Genomic DNA, 26017 nt, shown 5'->3' with positions numbered 1-26017 from the left:
TTTTTTACTCAGTGCCAAGTGACTACACAGTCACTCGGAGGGCTCAGAATCACCCATTTGGCACAGGGCTACTACACTCTAAATTCAAACGTTAGCTGTGCTTTACAAAAACTTCCATAACACCAAAGCCAAACGAAGCCATTCTCATCCTTACAAATATATCCCTCAGCCCTGAAACAAACAAAAATGCCACGTTTGTGAAGACAGAGCAGAAGATGCAACACTTCAGACAACAGCCATAAATAAAATTCTTACACACACAAACATAATCCATTTCAAACAGGAATGCTGGTGCTTGTGCTGCAGCGGTTGGAAATACCTGTCTTTCAACATTAAGCCTTGCGAGGATAATGCTGAGCTGCAATCTAAACCTTGGTGATTGCAGCAGAACAACCAGAAGCTGTGTGATTACCTATTGCAGTTCCCAGTCAGGGAGAGGGAAACCTGCCACGTAGCTCACATGCAGGTACAAGGAACCCCTTGTCTCAAACAAAATAACAGAGGGAATTATTTGGATTTTGTTTACAGTTGCTAGGACTTTCTCACACACATTTCTGTGTACAGATGCATCTCCAGGACAATTGCACTGACCATGGACTAGATCCCAGATCCTTTTAATTACTTTGCAATTTTCTGGGCCAATTTATTCAACCACCCAGACATACACCACATATCCTTCCCCCTCTTTCAGATTCCTACAGCTTTTCCAGATTAGATGCAGGCTCCCTGATAACTTTATGACCTTTAGTTATAGGTTTAGTTACCTTCTGTGGTAGAGAGAAGGCAATGACCACCTGCAAAAAGCTATCAACAAGAGCCTGGGAGTCTGCAAACTAAAAGTTTCGGCTTTACTAGCATGACAGCAATAGACAGCTGTGACCAGCCACTGCTGTGTTCAAATCCCTGATACCTCCCAATCTACAACTTGTGCTTCCCCTGCTTTTCATTCTGAACTTAATTACTGCCCAACATACTATGAACAAGATTTGGACAGTGGTATTTATCCAGTAGAAAGCACTATTGCTATCATCAGCTAGACCTAGAGCAGGCTGGGAAGACAACAAGAACACGAGGCATATAGGAGTGAGCAGTAAGTTTTCCACTGTACACACCCTTCAGAGATATGCAGATGTAGGGGGTGGGGGGCAGGGAAAGAAAAGCCTTAGGCACATTCCTCCTAACTCTCATGATTAAATTCCTACTTTTGCAGTATTTAGGGGTTTTTTTTTACTTCCCCTAAACCTTCAGTTCTAATAATCAAGGTATTTTGTCATACTTGCAAATTTCCGTTTACAGAAAGGTGGTGGGCAGAGCATAAGAAAACTCTTGAAAAAAGAAGATTCTTCCAGAAGCTACAAAGCAAGTAATTCATAAATCATTCATCAGTCCTAAGCCATACTCATCACTGGGATCCTGTTTCATGACTTGAACTGCAAAGTCTACCATAACCGCTGAATTTCCCTTCCCAACAGGTGAACATAACTCATTTTGCTCTGCATGCTTAGGAAGCCCTGGAATTTTTCTTGGCATTTTAAGATAAACTGTCCCTCCAGGCTCTTACAGTCTCCCCTTCTAATACCAAAGCCTCAATTAGACCATGATTAAAGAGGATGTGCTTACAGGTACCAGCAGAAGGTAAAGGTTGTCAGTTTTATTACAGGTCAGGAATGTGTTTCTCTCTGTACTCTAGACTTCAGAGTTTACTAACAGGCAAGTCAGATTTTCTCAACAGGATTCAATCTCGATTATCAATTAAACAGGCATAAAAATATCTAACCAGATGGTTTCTGCCAGTCAACAGAAGTCTTAAGGGGAAGAGAACTTACACTCATTGACAGAAATATCTAACAGAAAACTAAAACAAATCCAACAGGAGATGTGCTTCACGTGATGCTTTAAACTCCTCTTTGCTAAAAAAAAAAAAAAAAAAAAAAAAAAAAAAGAGTGGATCTGTGTACTCCAGAATATTGTTTAACAGAATTCTTCAGGTCCCTTTCCTTTGTGAATTTATCATGGTTCAGAGTGCTGATCACTTTTTAGGAAAATGTGATCTAAAATCATTAAGTACTGTGGCATAGAAGCCAGGCATTGAAGTCCTCACCCCATTTGCATTGAAGTCCAGCTCCATTTATTCTCCTTTGCTTTTGACCAGTTTCCTTCAGCTTTCCTCACACTTCAGCTTCTACAAAGGTTCAAACAGATACCTATTTTTTAATTGCCAAAGAAAACATTGCTTTCTCCTGCACAGTTCTTCACGTGGTTTCCTCACAAAGATGACACTGTCTCATAGTGTTTAATAACTCAACATTCATTTTTGGATCAGTAACAAGTTGAAAGTCTGGTAATGCACACTCTCCTAATTTAGAAATGGAGCTTTATAACACTGAAATATTGCAAGAAGCTCTACTGCTTGTCCTTCCATTAATTTGTTACTTACTGTGTTGGATTCTCATCAGCAATTCTTAATTGATGTACTCTCAGCCATGCCATCAAATATTCTCTATGGATCTAGCTGGCAATAATGGTTAATTTCTAAATTTTGGTAAGTTAGTGATTATTTAGGTTGTGATTACTTCAGAGTAAATATATTCTTGCATTCTGGAAAGCCCCAATAAAGAGTGGGCACTGCTACAGATAAATAATAGGCTGCAATAAGTATTCTTATAATGGTAATGCATGATGCACGGCCATTTTCCAGATGCTACAGAACTAACTGTGCTGCCAACAGAAGCAGCCAAATCCAAAACAGATCCTTATGAGGAATTACTGTTGAATCAACCTCATCACTGAGAAAAGCTTCTGCCACACAAACCTTTTTTCACCTTAGCATAATCATCATAAAGTTAATTAAATGGATCCTACCCCTGTTACAGCTGTAAAACCAAAGTAACTCCCATGCAGGTGAGTTGGAACTGTTATAAAGGAGAGGCAGGACTAAGAATATTTTCCATCAGAGCAAAGAGTGATCTGTTAACACAGTGATGTGACACCACTGCAAAGCAGCCTCTATGAGGAACAAACACTGCCTGCCACAGATTCCACTCTGACCCGGAAACACAATGTTGTGGCAGAGCTGTCATACCAGAGCTGCATCACCACCCAAAAGTTCTCTACATCCTCAAGTCTTACAGCACAACTGGCCACACACACACAACTGTTGGTTTCTCTGCAGGGTAAAATACTTCTCCACAAAAATTAAAACTGTATTTCTTCCCAGGTTTTAAAGAAGTAGGCAAGTAGGATGTATGGACTTTAAGACTAGAAAGGGTGACTAGAACATCTTGAAACAACAGCCTAAAGCCTTCAGCCAAATATACAATACAAACAAAACCACCAAGAGGAAGACTTATATCACAACCTTTCTTAGTCATCACTTAGCTAATCTTTAGATTTTTAGTGTTTTTAATCCTCTCTCATAAATCAGTACCTCTAGCTCCCAATTATTTTAGTAGCAGGATCTCTGAGCTGTATCATGTATAGAAAATTAATGACCTTTAAAATAGAAGGTTTACTTACACAGACATTAATTGCTATCGTAGCACAAATGAATAGTTAAGCAGGCCCATGAAATGTTTCATTCAAGCACCTAATTCCAGAGAAGGGAATACTTTACACAAATCCTTGGATGACAAAAGGTCAAACGCAATGAAGTTCCTATCAGAGAAAAACCTGCTTAGGTCTGTTTGCCAAGTACTGCAAACAGGTTAACCATACACATCATTAAGTTCTGAATCCCATTATGATCATATGGCATCAACCTGATTGCAATTATGGTGCCTTAGGCAGAAGATGGCATTTTAAGTAGAGAATCACTACTCTGGACAAGTTTCATAAATGATTCTCATTGATTATCATTTCCAATTAGAGGAAATAAAAGCATTAAAATGGCCACTCTGAGGTTGGAAGTGACCTCTCACCTGGACCATTTCCCTAATGGATGAGGGTTAAATTTACTGTGACAGCACCTAATCACATTTGGTATGACCTAAAATTTGATGGCACCAATATCACATCAGCAGCAGGCTGAGTTGGTAAGACACAGACATGCAGTGTTTGCACCAGAAGTATGATTATTAGTATCCTAGGGAGTCAGAAAACCTAGGCATTTTCCAGTTACCTACTTTACATTTCAGTAGCTAAAAGAATGACACATGGCTATAGTGTGGCCTATAACAGGATTTCTCTTATAACACATATTTCTCTTTTATATTTTTTTTTCCTGCTTAAGGTATCTCAACTTTATTAATTTCAGCTCCAAAATGTTTGAATTCCCAGTAACAACGAATAACCACAAGTAAGCAAATCATAGGTAACATCCCTCTCTCCAAACAAAGAAAATATTGTATTTCTAACATAGTAGTGCCTCTTTCAGTTAGCACATCCATGTGAAATTAAATCTAAAGGCTCCAGTGAGTGATTTTTATACTTATCCTGCATAACACGTTTTACAGAAGTGTCAAAAAGAAATATAGTTCAGTTGCTGAATACAGAATGAAAATTGTTTACTTTACAATCCAAACTTCTCTATTTACATAAAAATAACTTCAGTACAGCAGAAATTTTAGGCTACAACACAATATTAATGGAGTTCTATTGCATATTATTCTAAATGGGTTATTTTACGGTTATTGTAACATTAGATCCAAATACAAAACATAGGCTTATACTTGCAGTATATTTTAGTGTGCAAACAATATTTCAAAAAGAGCCATAGGTAAACATCAGAGAAGAGCTTTTCTAAAGCAACCACCCATGTTGGAGTCCAGGGCACAGGGAAACCCCTCAAACTGCCCCGGGGGCTCCGAGACCCCTGCTGGGACCCCAGAAAAGCATTGCCTTTCACCTTAGTCCATGAGAAAAACTGCCAACACTTATGGATGAAAGGAGAACAACAAAAATTTAAATTAGACAGTAGTTTAGTTTATCACAGGGTGAAAATTTTTAGTTTTGGGTTTTTAGAATGGAAGTAGATAGAGGCAAGATGGAGAATTTTGGGCGGTGTCTTAAATTCTTCTACTTCTTCTTCTTCTTCTACTCCATCTTCTGCTGTGATGGTGGCACAAAGACATTGGTAGAATGTAGGTGATGTAGAAAACTGCGTATCTAGAATTGGTAGTAATTATTGGTGCAAAATTGTAAATATAGTATGTTTCAAGAGTTAATGGATTAAAAATCTTTAAGAGACCTTGGACACCAGGTCTCGTGTTCTTGGCAGCAGCATCTTTCAGCGCGTTAAGCCTGGTGTAGGGCGGCACGCAAGACTTTTGAGATACAAATTTAATAAACACCTTTTAAGACCAAAGCTGCAAGTTCCACTCATCTTTTAACCCTGGCACACGACTTTGAAAAGGAAAAAAACCCTAATTAGAGGGATCTTGGACTCAAAATACAAGACACCCTCCTAAACCCTGTATTTGTATACAGGCACAAAACTCTATTTTAGTATTAATGTAATATATCTCAAAATTACAACCTGATATTCCCATGAGAAAGACTGACAAACACTTCCTGGTTGTAGAATGAGCCGTGTATCACCTTTGCTTTATCTCCTCACCGACATTTTTTTAGTGTTCCTTTTACTGGCATGGTTTTGTTTTATATTGGTTTTACTGTCATCCTAGCTGTAACCGTATGTTACACATGCCTCTCTACAGTCCATCCACGAAGGAAATGAATCATTACAGCTTTTACTTACAGGGCCTGACTTTTCATTGCAAGCTGTAAGGCTCATGCTTCTATCCCCAGCATCACTCAGCACAGGGGCGCTTCCATTAGATTGTGTTATTAGCCAGGAGTCCTCTGGAGAGCTCTGCTTCCACCGGGAAGTGCCATAAACATGAGCCGCAGTGAATGTCAGCTGGGAAGAGAAATGCATTGCTGTATCCCTTTAATGGGAGAAGTTGCTCCCCAGTGCAGCTGGCAAGCTGTTCTCAGGCTGCCCTTTGGAGCCAGCCAGAAGACAGCAGTTCATGTTCACCAGGAATTACTTTCTATTTGCTTTCATCTTCCTTTAGATTGAAGCAGTATTTTAGCAAATGGAGTGAAATTTTTAAAGCTGCCATTACCATATGGCTGGGGCAGGCTGCAGGCTTCTGCTTTGGGAGGGAGGTGATCCCCACCACTTCTCTGAGCCTGAGGGAAACTGGTATTGATGTCAGCAGTAGCATGAGCTTGAGCAACATGTCATTTACTCCAAACAGCTGTCACACCTCTCAGGGCCAGGGCTCCAGGAGGGCTGAGCACCCTCCTGGCAGCCACACTGCCATGGACTGTGAAATCAGAGCTTTCACACCTTTGCTTCTGTTGCCTCTCCAGGACTATTGGACCTTTTGAAATCTCTAGGCTTTTTCCTGAGGACCTAAGAGGTAAGCACCATTTACTGCTGGGACTTACACAGTTCTGGAAGTCTTGGCTCCACCACAAGTGCCAAAGTGCAAGGGTATCAGACTTTCCTGCAAGGAATATCCTCACCAGGCTCCTGTTTAGGTTGCAACGAATCCATATCTGGCTGTGAGAACCTGCCTCTGAGTTACTGAAATAAGATCAAATCTGAAATTCTTCTAAGAAAATACTGTTCAAAAATTCTTTAACCAGCTCACCTTCCCCATTGACCCATTAACTCTCCCTTCAGTCTGCTGGATCTGTTGAAGCTGCATCTTCAGAGATCCACAAAAAGGGACTAAAAGAAATGGAGAGGAGGAGAAGAAAGTAGTAGGCAAAAAGTTAATCTAGTCTCTCTTTTGTCCAGTGCCTAGCCCTCACTGACACTAATGAAGAAAAATAGAATAACAAACAAAAAACCCAAATGAAACCAAGAAAAAAAAGAAGAAAGGGAAGGGGAGAAAAATAGAGGGAACTTCTCAGACTCTGAGTATAACTGGGTCATTGTCACCAGGCTGTGACTCTGTGGAACAGATAGTTTGAAAGACAGAAGGCTTGGCACACAAAGCAGGCCACAATAATGAGCAATGGCAGATTTGCATGTCAGGCCTTTCCACCATAGTACAATTAGTCTACTGATACTGTAGGCATGACTAAGGATGGTGGGATATGAAGGTAAGTGATAGAGACAAAATGAATGATTAAATGGCCTCAGACCTAACTTGTGACCTCATTCTATCATAAACAGCAAAAAGTGAGAAAACTCGTGTGTGGATCAAAAACCTGGCAGGGTTAGCTGAGCACATGAGACAAAAGAAATAGCACAGCACACTCATTCTTGGGCTGCTACGATGTTCAGTCTGCACCAGCGACACAGAAGATTCAGGTAGCATCTGGGTCCCAGAACAACCTCACTAACTACCAGGGGAGATGATTAGGCTGCTTCCAAAGATAAAAAGCAGCTGCTGATTAAGGAGAGCCAAGAGGCAGCAGAAACACTCTCAGTGTCTGCTGCAGAGCAGTAAGCAACAAAAAGACTGGAATTCACATGAAAAAGATGTCACCCTCCAGATCTCTTATCCACATAGCACACCACTCACCAGGCTGAACTGGGACCAATCCAAAAATGCTGGTTAACTCTGTACAAAGCCTTGCCCATGGTCTCCACAAATCCAACTCAAAAGTCTGGTTCTAGGCTCTTCTGTCTGCTCTGCAAAATGCGGTCCCCATTAGGCTCTAGGAAGTATGTTCAAGAAGTGCCAGGATTTATCTAAGAGACTAGAGTTACCAGGGTGTGGCAGTGGGTAAGAACAGGTCATCTTAATTTTCCTGCTCTGTCTGCATTGCTTCTCCATGGCAATTTACAGGGGCTCTTCCATTAGACTGTGATATTAGCCAGGAATCCTCTGGAGAGCTCTGTCATCTCAGTTCATTTGATTAGCAGCTACAACCAAGAACAAACCATCGTGTCCTATGATGCACTCCCATTCCCAAGAACCAAGCATCATGCCACACTGAAAGTTTTCCAAACCTATGGCATAATCTGGTAACCAGACAAAGGTATTTGCTATTTTCCACATGTGTGGAAGAGACAGTCACCTTTAGAGACAAATTTGTGGCATTTGCTCTTTAGGAACACTGAAATGCAGTGATTCAAATTCCTAATGAGACCACAAAAGAGTGTGCTGTGGCTTTTAGGGAATAAGCAGACATGAGTTTTTGGAAGGAAATGGGCACAATTGTGGTAATCTGTACATTAACAAGAAATTGCTACTGAAGATCTACCCAGAAACAATACTGCAACCAAGAGATTACACAGGCAGCTAAACATGGAGGAAAATTGACCTCATCAGTAACAGAGCTGCGTCAAACAGGCATTTACCTTTTCCACCACTCTTTTTTTTTTAATCCTTGCCGTCGTAATTGGATAAAAATCATAGAATCATTTAGGTTGGAAAAGACATCTGAGTTCATGGAGTCCAACAGGTTACACTGCCAAATCAACCCTTAAATCATGTGCCTAAGCCTACCCTGTTAAATTCTTGCCTTCAGAGTTATCCAGCCACTTCAACTTCCATCAGCAATGAGTTCCCAGAATGGCAGAGCATTTCTTCTGACTTACTTTTGACTTTGTCACTTTTAACCTTCACCAAATACTTCTTGTTCTTCCCTGATGGTAGAAACAGCATTTCTTGCTCTGTAAAGCCAACACCTTCGTTGTCTGTAACCTTTTATCATCTCACTTCTGATTCATTTCCTCTCCAAGGTAAACAGTCCCAATCTTCTCAATCTTGTACTATATGAAAGTTTTTCCTTGTCTGTTTAAAAATTGATTTATGTAAACAGTTAAAAACTTTCTCTGTTAGCTTAGCTTGTACCTATAAATTAGCCATGCATATTAAATTTGTATTAGCTAGGTTTAACTGAATTAAGTGTATCCACACAGGATTTTTCACCAAATTCCTAAAGTCAGTTTAAAATTACACCTTTATTTAAAGCAGAGCAAATGAAAGTGTAGTTAGGCCACAGCTGCTTTCTGATCCACAAATACTTCCAAGAAGAATTCAGACAGTGCTTCAGGAAAGGGTATATTTCGGCAGATCCCTTAGAGAATGTTATCTCCATTATCCTGAAATTCATGAAGCCTCCACGCATAGCAGGGAGTTATTCTTCTGAAATATTTTCCATCAGCAACACAGGGATTTGTTACAGAATTAACTTAACATGTTTTACCTTGATAGCACCTCCATTTGTGGGAGATAGTTTATTGCCTAGGCAAGACAAAGTGCTATTAAACCACAGATTTTAATTCAGCTGCAAGTAAGCTGCCCTGTTGTACCCAGAACACAACAGCGATATAATGAAAACTGATATAAAAATTAATTCTGAAAATATCAAATACAATTATTGTTAAGTTTAAGCAAAGGATATTTGTTAGTTCATTCCAAGACTTAGCTGCATTCAAAATCCAATGAAAATTGGCTTTTACATGTACAGACACATGGAGACATTTGCCTATGGAATAAAAGTTTTAAATCATGGCTATTAAATGTATGGTATTTCTTAATGAGGGCATTCATCGCTATCCTTGTAACAGTACATTTGACAGAGGAAGAAAAGAGGAATTTATCGAAAAGCTGCCAGTGGATTTTAATAAGAAATACTTCCCAATAGAAGGCAACAATCTCCTTATCTACTAGGCCACAAGTGCTTGAGTATTTCTCAAGGAATTTAGATACACTATTTTGCAATAGAAACTTACAGAAAGTTACAAAGAAGCAAATAATTCTAAAAATCAAACATACAGGCCACTGAGTTGAAAGAAAGTAATTTCCCACATTAACATTTAGATCTATTATACATGCATACAAATTTCCATGCAAATCAGACTTCACTTATTGTGTATTTTGCCTTATTTAATGAAAAATGAAAAAGACAGAAGAACACCTAACCCCCTCCATTTTGCCTATTAAGTTGCTGCTGCCAGCAGGACCCTGGCGATGGCATTTCCATTGAGGCTAATCACAGAGAAGAAGTGTGCACATAAACATGAAAAAACTCATGCTCAGGTTAGAGAGAGCAGCCACCCGGCTTGTCCGTCACATTCACCTCTATTCACACAGTAATTGCTGTACTCCGGAAAGCTGACTAGACCCATCATGATCTCAGAACACTAGTTATCCCCTACTGAACCATTTTCAAAATTGGTAAATAATACAGCTAAGTATAAAAGGAGAGATTGTCAGACAATTCAGCTGTAGAGACCTCACTTTCACTGTATTCAGAGAACTGGTGAAAGCAGCTGAATTATACAGTGAGTCCTGGTCACTGCTATATCTGCAGTCCTGGCAGAGATGGTCCTTGCTCAGACTTCTTTGTGTCCATGCCATGTGTATGTCCCCTTGACACTTCCCTATAACCTTAATTCCTCTTTTCCCACAGGGAAATGTGCTGGCAGTCTCCTGCCCCCATCAGCTCCACACTAACGGGATATGCAGGCTGGGTGGGCAGAGCTCCTGTGGGAAAGGCTTACACAGAGCCCCATTTTGCTTCAAAATGCCTTCCTGCCAGCTCACTTCTCCTGCCTAACTCCACTATCTATAGCTTTCAAATGCTTCCCCTTCATAATCACACCTCCTACTATTCTGAAGACTATTTTCTGGGAACGCTGAACATATTTGTTGGCTCACTGGCCCCTAGCACACTGACTGCTCATTCAATAGCATTCACACAAGACTGGAAAAGACTTGTCATCCTCTTACTATCTGGCACTCTGTTTCTAGCTTACTACGGTTTCCCTCTGCAGTACAGGTCCAAATTGAATGTCAGACACAGGAAAATGCCAGCAAAAGCTCCGGTTCACAGTCAGGCACTGGCCACAGGATACAGTCCAAAACTAGATACACACTGGCACGTTATCACTATTAACACAAGGTTTGCCATGAGTAAATCCCTTTGTCATTCTTCTCTTTGACAGTGAGGATAGGGAAAATTAGGGTTATTAGTATTTCAAATATCTGCTGGGTGATAACATCCTATAGCAGTAGCATTAGTCAAAAACTCAGGCAGACATTAAGATAAACAGATTCTCTTGGTTCCATAGCCAGGACTTCTCAGAAGCAAATTCCCACGGAGATCACACAAGCTACAGTGTAATTGTCTCCTGGTTGCCTAAATATTCAGACAAGGAAGGAAGGGATTAGGCCTCTAAGTCTTCCTGCTCACTAGCCAGCCTGCCAAGCACATCCACCACCCAGCCCCATTCCTCCCACTGCCTGGCTCTGTGACTGACTGACCTTCCCAGACTCTGCAGACACAGCAAATGCACCTGGGGCATTCCTGATAGTGGCTGAATTGTCAGCTAAAATAATCACCTGGCTGTCACCAGAGCAACTCAGGTAGGGCAAAGGGGAGCAGCTCACTGCGCATGCTTTCAGCCAGCATGGTAAACAGCTAACATATGGTAATTCTAAGGGGGCTGACATGCTGCTGCAAATTATTAAAAGGCTGACACTCAGCTGAAAGAGCCGACACTTGAAAGTTACTCCCTAGCACAAAAGAGAAAAAATGAAAGTGAAATGTGACTGAACTGTTGTCTCACATGCTCATATTTTGTTGACAAATTCATTTGTAGGTATGAATTTGGCCCTTTCTTAGGAGTGTCACCATCAGCTGCTGATAAAAAAGCAACCTGACTCTATTACAGATGTGTTACTCTTCAAACTGACGCTCCAGCAAGAGCAAGAGGACAAAGAATTCCCCTCTTACAATCTGTTGTGCAGGCTGAGGTTATGCTATCAGCTGCAACATTTGACATTGTTACACATCCCTTCTAAAATAGACTACTTAGAATTTGAAACATTGTATTATAATGAAATAGCTCTTTAAATATATCAACCTTGGAAAATGCAAGTTAGCAAACAGCTTTCACTTCAAAATATATTTCCTTTTTAAGGTGCTGTTCAGTTATTACACTAACACTTTTTATCGACTATTTATTACCAAAAATAGATTCAGATTACATATCACATCCCCAGCACACTGGTGTTCCTGAGCTCTAAGATTGTTTTTGATACAGTTGGTTCTGCAATATTATACTATTGAAATATTATACTTAGTGCTACATGAACATGTAAGTGTACGAGTTTTGTTGTAGTGGCCACTGTTTAATTACATAAAGGAAATTATGCTTCTCACTCAAAACCTCAGAATTCCAAGATCTGATCATGCAAGTATGCAAGACTGTGGTTTTATTTATAGTTGCATTCACTTTAGACAATTGTCAGGTAATTCACATCAACTGTTGGAGTTTGAGTGTGTCTGAAAACTCTCTGTAGGTGCCATTTCATTTGAAAAAGCATCAAAGCATTTTCCAGCACAGAATCATACAGGAACAATGTGGGAAATTTACAGCATTCTCCTGCTCCAAGAAAGGATAATTCCTAATCCCAAACAAAATCTCATCAAGGGACTTTCCAGAGAGTTTTCTGCAGAACAGAGTAAGATTTGGACTATGCATGTTCAGTAAAATTGTTATTTTAGTAAACTTTAAACCTTTGGATTTATTTGAAAATGAGACCTGTCCATATTCCTTTCTCTTTCTTCAAATGTGGAAATTACTTCCAAAATTATACTGCTCAAAACAATTCTCTTACAGCTCTGAAGAATAGAAGTGAGTTTCAATTTCCCATTGATACTAAAGAATGTCATTCTCCTAAGTGTGTAAAGGTAAGAATTCTGTAATGAAAGCTGTTAGAGCAGTGACAATGCACATCTGACCCCATCTGAACCTGCTAATACACCTTCCTCTGGATTATTTTTTAACAATCTGTACTTCTCCACTTCCTCCTGCGTAGTTTCTACTTGTAACAAGTTTTACTTGGTCATAAATCATTTCAAGTCAGTAAAATATAACATGTCTGAGAAAAATGTGGTGAAATTCCTTTGTAGTAGGACACAAAATTTGTCCTTAGCCTTCTATGAAGTCAAATATTAAATCTCAGCTTTAAAGATGTTCTTAGAAGCACTTTTCTAAACCCTGTGTTTCTTAAATTTAATAATTTGCTAGTCCTTTTGATCCTTACACATCTGGGCTGATGCTAAAGTGCTGTCAGAGAGGTACAGTAATACTCATGGCAAGGGTGTGGTCTCAGTTTTCTGTTGCTGAGCCCGCAGGAGCACTGCCAGCACACCCTGGCATTGGTTTAGGAGATCAGAAGAAAGGATAGTAACAGACTAGAGATGTGTGAGGTGAGACTCTGTCCCTCTCTGTGGTCAGTATTGCACTGGCATCCAGAATCAGCTGCACAAATGGAGTATTGGAATGGTATTTTACCTAAGGTGAATGTGCCTCCAGATCCTACAGATCAAGCAGTGACCTGCCATACAAGCAGGTCCTATTCCCTCATTCTTGCTAACTGAGGGAAAAGGATGAACTGCCTTGTTCTTCTTTTCTGTAACTTAGCCTTTAAAATTTATCACTAGATCTCATTATTGCATTTATGCATTTTACATTGGTTTGGCTTTTAAACACGAGTTATATTATTTTTACCTCACTGCCATACGTATGCTTCTCCCTATTATTTTATGCACCATGATAACATAACAAGTGTTGATTGGAAGAAGAACTCAACATTTTCTGCCTTTACTCTGTACAACACATACGCTCCTGTTTGTGCACAGAGTAGCTCGGGGCACAGTGCGTTTCTGTACTTTCCATTTGGTAGCTCACCTTTTAAATTCTCTGCAGTGATCTCCACACCACCTTTCAGAGGCCCTGACCCTGGCTGCTGAACTTCTGTACTTCTCACAGTGTTCTGGGTAGTTGTAACAGTCTCTGCCACAGATATATGACAAAACAAGGACCACACTGCATGCTGAGACTATTGATACCACAGAACCGTGTGTCAACAGGTGTAACTGCTCTGACCTGTGTCTTAAAAATGGCAAAAGTTCTACCTATGACAGATCCATCTATAATTTTCCTTTGTGTAGGTGAGAAACAAGACATCTCTATCAGCAAATAAAAGAGTAATGCTTCAGGCCCCTGTTAACTGTTGTGTCACTGTGTCCTCCTGCTCCTACTTCTTAATATCACACAGTACATAATACATAAGCACTTGTTATCTGTGGTTTTCTGACTTTCCTCTCTCTGGTCTCTTCCAGTTACTACCATCAGATGTGGATGTATGAGGTGTCACACTACATCAATACAGGTAACATGCACAGTCACTTATGAAATACAGACCGATGTTGCAGAATGACACCTTTCCACAGGCTTTACTTTAATCTGCAAAAAAACATGGTCAGTATGGGTAGTTCTGACTACTGGGAATAATGCCACAGTCAATAGGATAGTGTGTCCAAACAGATAACCTGCTGTGAGGAGCTAAGTCTGGTTCTAAAACAGCAGCAGTTAAGTACAAGTGTGACTGCATCACTTAAACAGTTAGGAAGACCTCAGTGACTGTTTTGTGTGCAAGAGTGGATGACTGTGAAACGCTGCCTAAAGACAGAAAGTTGCTGAATCTTACCAACAGGCAGAACATACAGAGCAGAGAGCAGACCAGAGAGCTCAGAGCCTTTTTCCTGCCCTGAGCAGCATTTCCCAGCACACAATGATCCAAATTTTGATGTTCATCTGGCTGATTATCTCATGACAGTCCTGTGGTGTAACTCTTCTCGAAAAGATTGTGTGTCTCCCGGAGACACATTGACTTTGACCACCTCTGATGCTCTAACCTCCACATGGCCTTTCTCTGAACTGATTCATCAATTATTTATCTTCTGCACAGGGTGTGTCCTCTTGACAAGTTGGAGAAGTTGGCACCTTTGGATCCCATTTTAAAGGTCTAATAAGGCTATGCTTTGTGTAAGACCACAACAGCACATGACGTTGCATTAGCCACCTCCCTACAGTGGGAGGCAGATGAAGCTTGACTCTTTGTTGATGCCTTGCTCCTCTAGGTCTCTAGAAAATCTTGCATAGTTTTCCTTCCCTTGAAGATTGCTGCTCCTCTCTTCTCCCTTTGGAAACATATTCATGACCTCCTCCAAACTTAAATGCTCTCTGTTTAAGCAAAAATTTCCTGAAGTGCACAACAGGCACCCTTTAACTGCATGTACTGAAGTGACTATAGAACATCTGTGGATGTCTGTCTTTGAGGCCATGCCAGTGACCTCACCATTTCCCTGCATCCATCTTAACAGCCACCTGATAATGATGGGTCATTTCCTGTGCCACACTATGTACACAGGGATGCAGATGATAATGTGGATGTTGGCTGCTCTGCTTAAGGAAAAAGTCATTTTATCACTTGGAAATTTCAGCATGTCCCTGACACAATAAAGTTGAAACATGCTTCCAGTTATAAATTAGTTCATATAGACACACTCTAAAAATGGACTGATCTTCCCGAAACCACTTACCAGATCAGGGAAAATTTAGTTTAAGAGCACATCCTATGATAGTCATGGGAGAAATAAGACAGGACAAAAAAATGGGGATTATTTAAGTTCCAAGATCATTAGGGAGATCCTTTTTAGCCTGCCATATCTCAAACCAAACTAACCTAAATATTATTGTATCTGTTTCCTTTGGCAATGACTTGCTGTTGCCTTTTATTAGATATGAAACAATAGGTGGGAGAGAGTAAGCCAATTAATTATTAAGAGTGGTTTCCACATATTTTGAAAGTCTGCATGTCCTCGAAGCACACTCAATAAAGTTAACAAGGCTAACCGGGGCACTGTATAATGTCTGTGAAGCCTCAGAAGGCATTCTGTGAATGCTGTGGAATTCTACTGTGTGCCTCTTTAACTCCACATGGACCCAGTGCACACTTCATAAAGCTCTTTTGCCTCAAAACACAAACCTTACAAACTTCTCTCTTCTAGCCCTGCTCAAAAGTTGCTGCTTTCAATTAGCTTTCCAGCTAATCTCTCTCTGCCCCTCCACATCACTCCCTCTCACTCTTAAGTCACCTGAAGAGCAGAAATTATTCACAACCTACCCCCACACATCATGCTCACCTGCCCATCTCTGAGGACTTGTAACTGCCCTTCCTGTGTCGTGTCTGATTGACACAGTAACTACCTCAGGGCAATAAAGTACTCTTTTTGAATACACAGAAAAGCACAATGCCTATTTATTTATGCTACGTTGAATAAAAAATTGCTACTAAATATAATAGCCACAAAAATTATCTTTAGTAGATAGTAGCCCTTTAATGCCCTTTCCACAAAGACCTTGAGTACGTTAGTTTGGATCCAAAACCAGATTTTCTGCTATGGCCTCCTAAAAATCAGTACAGACTCGGTAATAACCTCAGTGAGAAAACCATCACTAGGTAATAGCAAAAATGAGATGTCAGTGGTGCTTGAGGCACTTGTTGAAATCAATTAACACAGACTCTGTGCTGATGGAACAGGCATGGGTTCCACAGTATTTTAATTTCATTCTCCAATCAATTATCAGAATCCTTTGCAGAGGGTCTAGAACTGAAGGGGGGAATATTACCTTTATTTTCCCTGCACTTGTTGATCCCATTATCACTTTGAATAACTTGTGTCGAATAGCTTTTTGGAGACAATAAACTCTGTAACATAGGACAAGGTGTTCAACAGAATGAACTCTGAAACCCAGGAACACTAAGTGCATTAACCAAGCTTTGCAGCTGAAGTCTGTAATTTTTATTCACCCAACACTTGCTTTTCAGCCAAGGAAACTATTCCTATTCTGCTTCTGTAACAAGATTGGTCTTCATATAATATATAATGAAAATAACAGCTGTATTTAAACACATGGCAGAAGCCATTAGGCATGGAAGAATTGCTCTTTTTCTAGTAAATCGTGGCTATCTAACAAATTTTATACGTGACTGTCTTTGTCCATACTACGGGCCAAATGTTGTCTTGTTTTATCCCAGTTAAGATGCACTTACTGGAGTTTCTGAAACAATTAATATTGCACCTATATCTCAGAAAGCAATGTAAGGAATTGAAATAAAACAAGATTTTTTTGTTATAGGCAGAGGATAATTTCAAAGCCACACATAAAGGATGACAGTGAGGAAGGAAAGAAACTACTGTAGAATACTAACATCTGCATTGCCTTTCAGATCCATCTTTTTTTTTTCTTCTACATATTTAAACATCACACTAAAACCTGATCTGATCCCTACTTTCATGGAAATTATCAGTGATCCTGTTGTTACTTTTCCCATTTGCAGCTGTAGTCCCATTCTCTTTACTATTTGGGTATTTTCAGAGACAAGATGTTAGAAAACAATAACTCTACCGAGACTCTGCAACTTTTTATAGTGTTTCCGGACAATTACTACTGGCAGGTAGTCAGTACAAAAATCCACCTAGAGCAAGGTGCTGGGAAATAATCCCAGGCACTATATGAGCAGCATGGCTACAGCCAGACAGAGAACAACAAAATCTGGAACCAAACAAAAACTGAACCACTTCACACATCAGTAACTTATATGTCTCTTTTAGCTCGGGCAATTAAGTAAACTGAAACCTCAGTCTAGTAAAAATTGCCGTGCCGTAAGGATTCAACACAACACAGTAAGTTTTTATCACAGATAGAGATGGTCTAAAAACACTGTGAGCATCTAGGAAAACACTGGGAATAGCATGCAACAACATGGGTATTGTTCATTTCTAGCTTCGTTGATTATCCATTGTTTGAAGCCTCAGATTTGTTACAAGCTGGCACTCAGCTCTTGGCCAGGAGCTCCTGTGAATACTGGGCTTTTGAGAACAAGCTCTACTTAAGTGGGAAGGATATGCCATGCACTGGCCAAGCTCTGAGCTGTCATATGCAGTCCTGAATAAGACTGCTTTCCAGTCTCAGCACATAGGCATGAACACATACCACTACATCTGAGTCAAGGCAATGTCCCAACTGCTCAAGAGGAAATAACAAAGCCCTTTTCAGTGCTGTGTCTTCCTCTGAGTAGGAATCCTCACAACCCTTCTGCAGCCAAGATAAAATTGCCTTTAGCCAGAGAGTCAGTTCTGTGTTTTCTGCGTACAAAACTTGTGGTTGTGTTGCCGATGATTCAAGAGCGTTGTTCAGCTCCCACCCATGATGTTCATTGTTTATGTCCCTGGATTTGTTACCTAATCAACTACATATGCACTTAATTTCACTTTATATTAACTCTAAGCAGTATTTACTTTTCATGAAATCTCTCTATTACAATGAATGTTTTTGTTTACTCCAGGAACCAGTCAGAGTGTGATCACCTTTTCAAGCTTCATCCACTTATTGATCAGTTGGATAAAAAATTTAAACAGCTGTAAGACTGGTAAATTTCACCAAAACATTTCATATACAATTTATTTGAGAGGACAACTATTTTAAATAGCATATTCTTCTTTCAGAAACCTCAGTATTGATTAAAATTTTGAAGAATCATTCACAGGCACTATCACGTGTGTTGTTTTAACAAACACAGGCAAATCACAGAAGTCAATTCCTCACTCTCCAACTTTATGCTTTAACATAAAACCCACATTCTCTACATTCCAGATTCTGGGATACAGTTAATTTTCTTCTCAGTGTCTGGTAGAGTGCTGTGTTTTGTATTTAGTATAAGAATTATGTTTTCCCACTGTTGACATCTACTTAAGGTAAGATTTTTTTTTCCCATATCATAGAATCACAGAATCTTGTAGTGGTTTGCGTTGGAAAGGACCTTAAAACCCATCTATTTCCAAACCCCTTGCCATGGGTAGGAACACTTTCCACTATACTGGGTTGCTTAAAACCTCATCCAACCAGGCATGGGACATCCCCAACTTCTCTGGGCAACCTCTTCCAGGTGCCCCACCACCCACACAGTAAAGAATTTATTCTTAATGCCTAATTAAGAATTATCTCTTCCAGTTTAAAGCCTTCCCCCTTGTCCTATCATTCCATGCCCTTGTCCCTCTTTGGTTCTCCTGTAGGCCCCCTTTACATATAGAAAGGTTTCTGTAGGGTCTCCAGAGCTTTCTCTTCTCCAGGTTGAACAGCCCCACCTCCCTCAGCCTGTCTCCAGCAGAGAGGTGCTCCAGCCCTCTGATCATTTTTGTGGCCTCCTCTGGACCCGCTCCATGTCCTCCTTATGCTGAGGTACCAGAGGTGCATGCAGTGCTCCAGGTGGGATGCACATGAGTGGAGCAGAGGTGGACAATCACCTCCCTTGACCTGCTGGTCCTGCAGTAAAAGGAATTCCCAGAATACAAGACAAAAAGTAATTTTGGAGATATGAAAATGATGAGGTCTGGTTCCCAATATCTTGTCGCCTTTTGGATTCTCTGACGAACATGAGTTTGTTATTCTTGCCTTCGATATTAACAGTTTCTCTCTTTCTCTTTCTTCTTCGCTTCTGCTTAATTTTGTAACAGAGGCACAATCCTAGGTTCATCTAAGGATTCATTCACTCACTAGAAGAGAAGAGTGAAGCAGAGTACATGAAATGCATCAAAATGCAGAAGTAGACCTGCCTGCAAAGCAAGGCTTTCAGTTCATAGTGAATTTCCTCTTTTTGATTTGCTTTTTATCTGAATTTTTTACTTAGTCTCCTCAAAGCAGAGGGCTCTTGGGTCTTGCTCATCAAAACAGGTTAATGACAAGATTAATAGCTTTGCTGCCCACATCAGCAATACAAAGGACTAAAACCTCCCTTCCAGAGGCACCTGCCAGGTGCTCTGGCTTTGGGCAGCCACTTCAGGAACACATCTCCAGGAGTCTCCCCATACTGTCGTGAGTGAGCTTGCCCCAGAGCTGTGATCTAGAAATGTGCAAGATATATATCTGAATATGAAGGACTCAGAATGTCCTGGTTCTGTGGCTTTGGGTCAGGCTGACCATCCAGGCAGCCACCAGGCTCTGGGAACTCTGGAAGAACAGGATGCTAAGACCACTTCATCAGGAAGAAACTGAACTATGCAGACCAATACCAATATCACGACGGCCCACAGCACAGATAGGAACAGCTTAAAAATGAAAAACAGGTGCTTAAGAGTGGATCTGAAAAAGACAGAGTTGATGTTGCTGGGTTGGGGAATGATTTCTGAAATCTTCTTAGCAATGATTTAGACAAAGACACATTATTCTCCAGCTCTGTCCTCACTTTAAGCATACACTTGAATTTTTGTCTGACATCAAACTCTCAGAATAGCAACAGCCACAAGAATAATTTTCTGCCATGTCTGTGTGGTGAAGAATTTGTCCATCTATGCAGACAATGGCCTGACCTTGACTATTCATGCCTGCATTACATCTTGGCAGAACTGCAGCCCATGATACACTTGGCACAAAGCCTTCAGTACTTGGAAACTCCATCTAATTCAAGGTGCATTTTATACTATTATCAGGGGAAGCTGCTACCATCAGCAACCAGTAGTGTTGTCTATTTCTGCTTTCTTCATCCCACACACCCCATACTGGTTCCTCATACCCATTACTGATTTCAGTTTCAGCTTTTGGTTCTTCTCATTGCTCAATGGGATGGATCCAGATTATCTGGCAAAAGAAAACTCAATCAAATCTCCAGGAAACAAGACAGTGGTTGACAACTCCTCTTCTGTTCACAAGGGAACTGCCTAAGGTAAGATAAGCACATCTGATCTGAGACTGGAGTGATCTACCCCCTGAAAAAATCCCCACCATCTGCTACAAGCATAAACTGCATTTCTTGAGCCTTCTCTCTCTAAATGTAAACACATAGTAATATTTGGCTTTCCAAATCAAACAAAACTAAATACGTAAGAGAAACTATTAAAAAAGAATTCCCCTGAAGTCTTCCACTATTCCTGACCTACTGCTTGTGGAGGATGAGTGAACAAGCACTGTACAGTTGATAGCACTATTCTTGTAAATACCCTCGCAGAAGGCTTTCAGAGGCTGATGATCAGATCGTGTGTACAGCAGAACAGAATCCCCAAGTTAATACTAAGTGCCTTTCCCCAAAGCACTCAGCTTTTCTCCTCTGGAAGCTCACGCTTGGGTGCCATTATCACACAGCACTATCACAGGTGAGCATCCTGGGAAATAACATACAAAAAAGCCCACAAAACACCTCAGAACTCTTGCATCAAACACTGGCAAATTGATTGTGAACCAGAATATAATGTACCCAGCCCACATAAGCTTGGTTTTGCTATAACCTCAGTGTGCTCTTTTCCATGTAAATACACAGAAAGTTCTTCACTTTGGAGCTATTTCACAGATGGTTTTACATCTGGAATGTAGGTATAAAGTGAAAGCTCTGTGTGTGCTTGTAGATCATTTGTGCTAAATGATTTGTGCATACTACAGAGATGCAGGCAGTCCTCCTCAGTATGAAAGGTTACATTACCAAATCCATACCTCAGACAAACTTCTGGAGAACTTGGGGGCTTCGGAAAATGGCAGCACTGTAATAGACTGGCTGTAGCTGAGGGCTTGAAAGTCCCAACACAGGGCTCAGGGTACCAGCTCTGGGAAAACTCTACCCATTCTGAGCTGTGAGCTGTGATAAACCTCACCCATGGTCACTAGCCTGCAAAGGAATTGCAAAGTTGCCTTCTACTCCCTAAGTGCTCTGTACACTGATCCTTGTAAAGATGCAATCATTCCAAGATAAGCTGGAAAGAATCCTTGGTACAAGTTAGGGGCCTGGATCCCTTGGCAGCGAGTCATGGAGTGGCAAGATGGTGTGACAATCCACCCACACAACCTGTCACAGGCATCAGCTGCACCTCCAGCCAGGAATGAACAGCCAGCATTGCAGGTTGTTCTCTCCTCTCACTCACTTTGCCATACTGGAGAATGTCAACATGCTTCTGTATATAGGATTAGACCTATATGCTTTTAACTAAAATAACAGAAAACATTGTAGGAGTGTTGAAAAATATTTTCTGATGTGTTTTGCTTTAAGAGAAGAAAATAGTATCCATATAGAGTCAGCCTATTAGCTTTCTAAATCTTGCACTCTACTATTTGTGCTTCATTTTCTCCCACCCAAATAGCAACAAGGCTTTAAAGAACCAAGTACCGTATACTTAATAAATTATAAGGTCAATCTTCATAATTTCTATTCTCATACATCAGTCAGAGATGGTTTCAACAGAAAGATATATGAGAAGTAAGTCAGGTCTTCCTCCAAAAAAGCACTTAAGCATACACTTTGGCATGTCAGCATCCTAGCTGAAGACAGGGGGATATATTTCAAGTTATACACATTTCAAAATTTTATTGAAACTCAACAACAGAAAAAACTAATATACATCAGGCAAAACCCCTTCAATATCCATATAAGTGAGACTATGGTAGTCTCTTCTACTGAAATTCCATAGACTTAAGAAAATACTTGCTTTGATTAATTCAGCAATGTTCCTTTTGGAGGCACTGACAAAAAATACTTTTATTAGCACATAAATTTGACCCAGCTCTGTTTTGATGGAAGTAAAATCCTTTTTATGTCCACCAGAAATGAAGCTCAATGATTAAATATAATTTTTTTTTTTAATAATTGAAACATGATCTCAAAAAGCAAATCTGACAGTGAAATCATGAGATATTGCAAGATCTTAACATTTAGTTAGTCAGAATTATACATTGCCAGGAATCCAGGTTCTAATGTCCTGTATGATTTCCACATGGAGTGCTTACACTTCTAGGATGTATCAGTATGCCTAGGAAGTTTGCATAAAGGGCTAAAAGAACAATTGTACAGTTATTTCAATCAATTTAGAAAGTTCTTAGATGATGTTTCCAGAAATGCTTGAGTTTAGTTTTGTAGCTGACTTGGGTTTTTTTCACAATAGTGTTGGATTTTACTATCGCTGTAATGGGTTTTCCCCTTCTCATCATATTTCTGTTGCCAGTACTTTACCAGATATCTGAAATAGTTCTGCACTAATAAGAAGTACTGGTTGTCCTGGGACAGCATCCAGAAAAGATACATACATTTAGGGAGCTTTGAAATATCACAGCATATCCCAAAAATACAAGCTAGTCATTGCAACAACCTTGGCAATGGCAAACTTGGAAAAGCTAATAGTGGAATTAAAAAAGAGGAACATATCACAGTACTTTAGCATGGCTATAGATAGAACAAAAAAAATGAGAAACAAAAAAAAGAAGGTAGTACTTTTGTTTCCATGTCCAGAAAATGCTGGCAGATACAGAATAAAATAGTGCAATCCTGAGACATCTAAACACATTAATTAGCCACACCACAGAGAATCAGGCCTTCTTTGGTGTTCATTCACCTTGAGTCACACCTTCTTTGCCTTCCCCATGTCCATGATTGGTAAAACATTAGACAGATTGTGTGGCACATCAGAAAGTAATTATTGAGCATGGATTTCTGCTGATGGCAGGGTTTTAAAATTCTTGAGGCGGTGGCAAAATTAAGTCATGTGTAAATGGCAGTCTTGGCTCTACATTTTAATTATTTTGAAATAAAATAATTTTAAGTTTAGTTAGTAGCACAATGCAAAGGAAGGGATCCTAGAAACAATCACACACACAAATCATTCAGCTAGGTACAGTAACATGTAGTCACGACAGAATTAAATATTCATAAGCTCAAAGGAGATGAAATTCTGTGTTCATCTATCACAGTATGTAAACCACCAGTTACCGTTTTAAAAATAAAGCCCTTGTATCCACCCTCCTACACTGTACAGGCCCTGTTTAAATGATCCAGCATCAATACTCTCTTTTAATTAAAACAATAGCACAGATTTTACCAAACAGTAACAAACCCAAAAGAGTAGGAGGCGAATGCTGAAAACTCGGAGTTTACATTTAAAAATACAATTTAAAAAAAATACCTGGTCTTTCTCATGACAACTGGAGTTCTAGTCATGCAAATATGTGGTGTGACATAGTTGTTGCATTGATTTATTGCATTGCTCGCTTACATTCCTTCATTGTGTTAGTTCTCTTTACACATTTGTAACAAAACCAAACTATAGTAAAACTAGTTGAAGAAACACGGCTCAAATCCAGTACATGCCAACATTTCTTTTTTACATTACTCTAGAATTATAATCTGTTTGGGGGTATCTGTGCATTCAGAGAATTACTCAGATTTCAATAAAACAGAAAGGGATATGTTTTACAGTCTAGCACACGCGGATCACACCTTGCAACCATCACCGAATTACGATGAAACTTACACATTTATCAGTCTCTGCCTGTCACAGACCTACAGACACAGAAGAATTCATCGGCTTCAGTTTAGCAAACCCACGTCGAGAGAAATGAATGGAAATAAAGACAGTGCCCACAGACAAAAGCACTGATCAATGCACTCCGCTGACATTATCTTAATGGCAACCTTTTCCCATCCCATCCTCCCTACTTTCCGATTCTCCCGGCGGCAGCAGCAGCAGACACATCCGCACCGAAGGGTGCGATCTGACCCATTTCTCGCTCAACTCCGTCACCCGCGTGTTCTCCCCCGGCGGCGAGCGGCCGTGCCCCGCTCCGCAATGACACAGCAGGGCTGGAGGGACCCGCCGCCCGGGCTCCTTCCCCCCGTGCCTCGCCCCCCGCCGCCGGCTGCGAGGAGCGGGGAGGGCAGGGCAGGGACGGGGAGCGGCGGCCCCGCCGGCCGCGGCCCCTCCAAGTGAGGTTAAACTTTGGCGGCGGCCCCCGGGCCGCTCCCGGCGGGCGGACGGGCGGACAATGCCCGGCGCCCCGGGCCCGGCGGCGGCCCCGCTCCCCGCCCCGCCGCCCCGTGTCCTCACACAACCTCGGCCCCCGCCTCCCGCCGCCGCGCTGACAAAGGGCGGCGCGGGGCTGCCCGGGGCCGGCGGGATCGGGCTCGGGAGCGGGATCGGGAGCGGGATGGGGATGGGAGCGGCCCCGCCCGCCCCGCCGAGCGCGGCCCCGGGCAGGCGGCCCCTCGGGCGGGCGCGGCGCCGGGCGGCCGGCGGCGGAGCGGACCTACCTTTTTGTCCTCTTTCTCAGAGCCGTGCCTCCGCTCCGGGTGGCCGCTGTCGGCGGCGGGGGCCGGCTCCGCGGGCTGCCCATCGCGGTGGTGCGGGCGCTGGTGCGGGCAGCCGCCAGACCCCGCCGCCGGGGGGATGGGCTCCGGGCACGGAGAAACTCCCTTAACATCCATCTCCATCTTCCAGTTCACTGTATTGCGAGACAAAAGCAGGCAAACACTTTCCACCACCCCGCGTCTTTCTTCTGTTCTCCTTTCTCCCTCTTTTCTTTTTTCCTTCTTTCTTTCTTTCTTTCTCTTTTTTTTTTTTTTTTTTTTTTTTTTTTTTTATCTCCTCCTCCCTTCCTTCCTTTTCCCCCCTCAGGAGGCCGTGGCACGCATGGCTCTGGCCGCGGCTGCTGCACCGATCCGGCGGCTGCAATTCTCCCTTAGATCCTCCAGACTTTTGTATCCAGCGTGCGTGTGTAAGAGTGACTGTGTGTGTGTGTGTGTGTGCGTGTCCTTGGCACGGCGGCCTTCAATCGCCCCCAAACAGCAAACGCTAACTAAGCAGATCTCTCGCCACCGAGATCAACTCCCGGCCCCAGCCGAATTGTGGTGGTTATTTACTTTACGCTATCTGTGTCCCAGGCCCGGACAAGCCCTCCCGGCCGCAGCCCTTTGAACAAAGTTAACTGAGGGAGCCGAGCCCGGGGAGGGGGTGGGGGCGAGGGGAAACCGCCGAGGTTTAACACGGGGGAAGTGACAATAACCCGGTAATGTCAAGTAAAAGTTAAACCTCCCCCTTCCTCCCCTCCCCCTCCCCTCTCCACAGCCCAGGCAAGCGCAATACAGCAAAGCAAAACAAGCGATTTCAGACCTGTGCAAGGTGCTGGTGGCGAGAAGAGACGAGCATTTACCCGAATGTTGCTTTTATTTTATTTTCCCCTCTCCTCTCCCCCCAGCACCACCCGCTATTGCAAATGTGGGCTCCTTGATGTTAATCTCCTCTCAGCGGTCTGAGTCTTTGCGTGTGACTGGAGCTCCCTCTCTCTCAGGCTGCCAGCGCCACGCAGCACTGCACAAGGAGAACTGAAGTAAGGAGAAAAACAAGAACAAATCCAGGCTGGAAATCTAAATCAGTGCTAGCCACCGGCTCTCCGATTTTATCAACACAGATAGAAGAAGAGAAGAGAAAAGAAAAAAAA

At 41.6% G+C, this 26017-nt stretch overlaps 1 protein-coding gene across 5 annotated transcripts in view; it reads right to left on the bottom strand.

The window, feature by feature from the left end:
* The window catches only part of LOC310916695 (uncharacterized protein), a 260046-nt gene extending 234555 nt beyond the window's left edge, over positions 1-25491 (bottom strand). For 3 of the 5 annotated variants that reach the window (XM_083874422.1, XM_083874423.1, XM_083874424.1), the window contains exons 1-2: positions 25440-25491; positions 24831-25021 (exon numbers count right to left, since the gene is read on the bottom strand). In XM_083874422.1, coding sequence (XP_083730548.1) covers positions 24831-25021; position 25440 — 192 coding nt within the window. In that variant the 5' untranslated portion in view covers positions 25441-25491. Of the gene's footprint in view, positions 1-1620; positions 2169-24830; positions 25022-25439 lie in introns of those variants that run through there. The other 2 variants (XR_014591332.1, XR_014591333.1) reach the window with 1 other exon arrangement.
* Between the last annotated feature and the right edge of the window lie 526 nt (positions 25492-26017).

Source organism: Zosterops lateralis (assembly GCF_965231275.1).
Source record: "Zosterops lateralis genome assembly, chromosome: 1".
Lineage (NCBI taxonomy): Eukaryota > Metazoa > Chordata > Aves > Passeriformes > Zosteropidae > Zosterops > Zosterops lateralis.
Note: the sequence above shows the minus strand (reverse complement) of the source record. Positions and strands in the feature narration are given on the sequence as shown.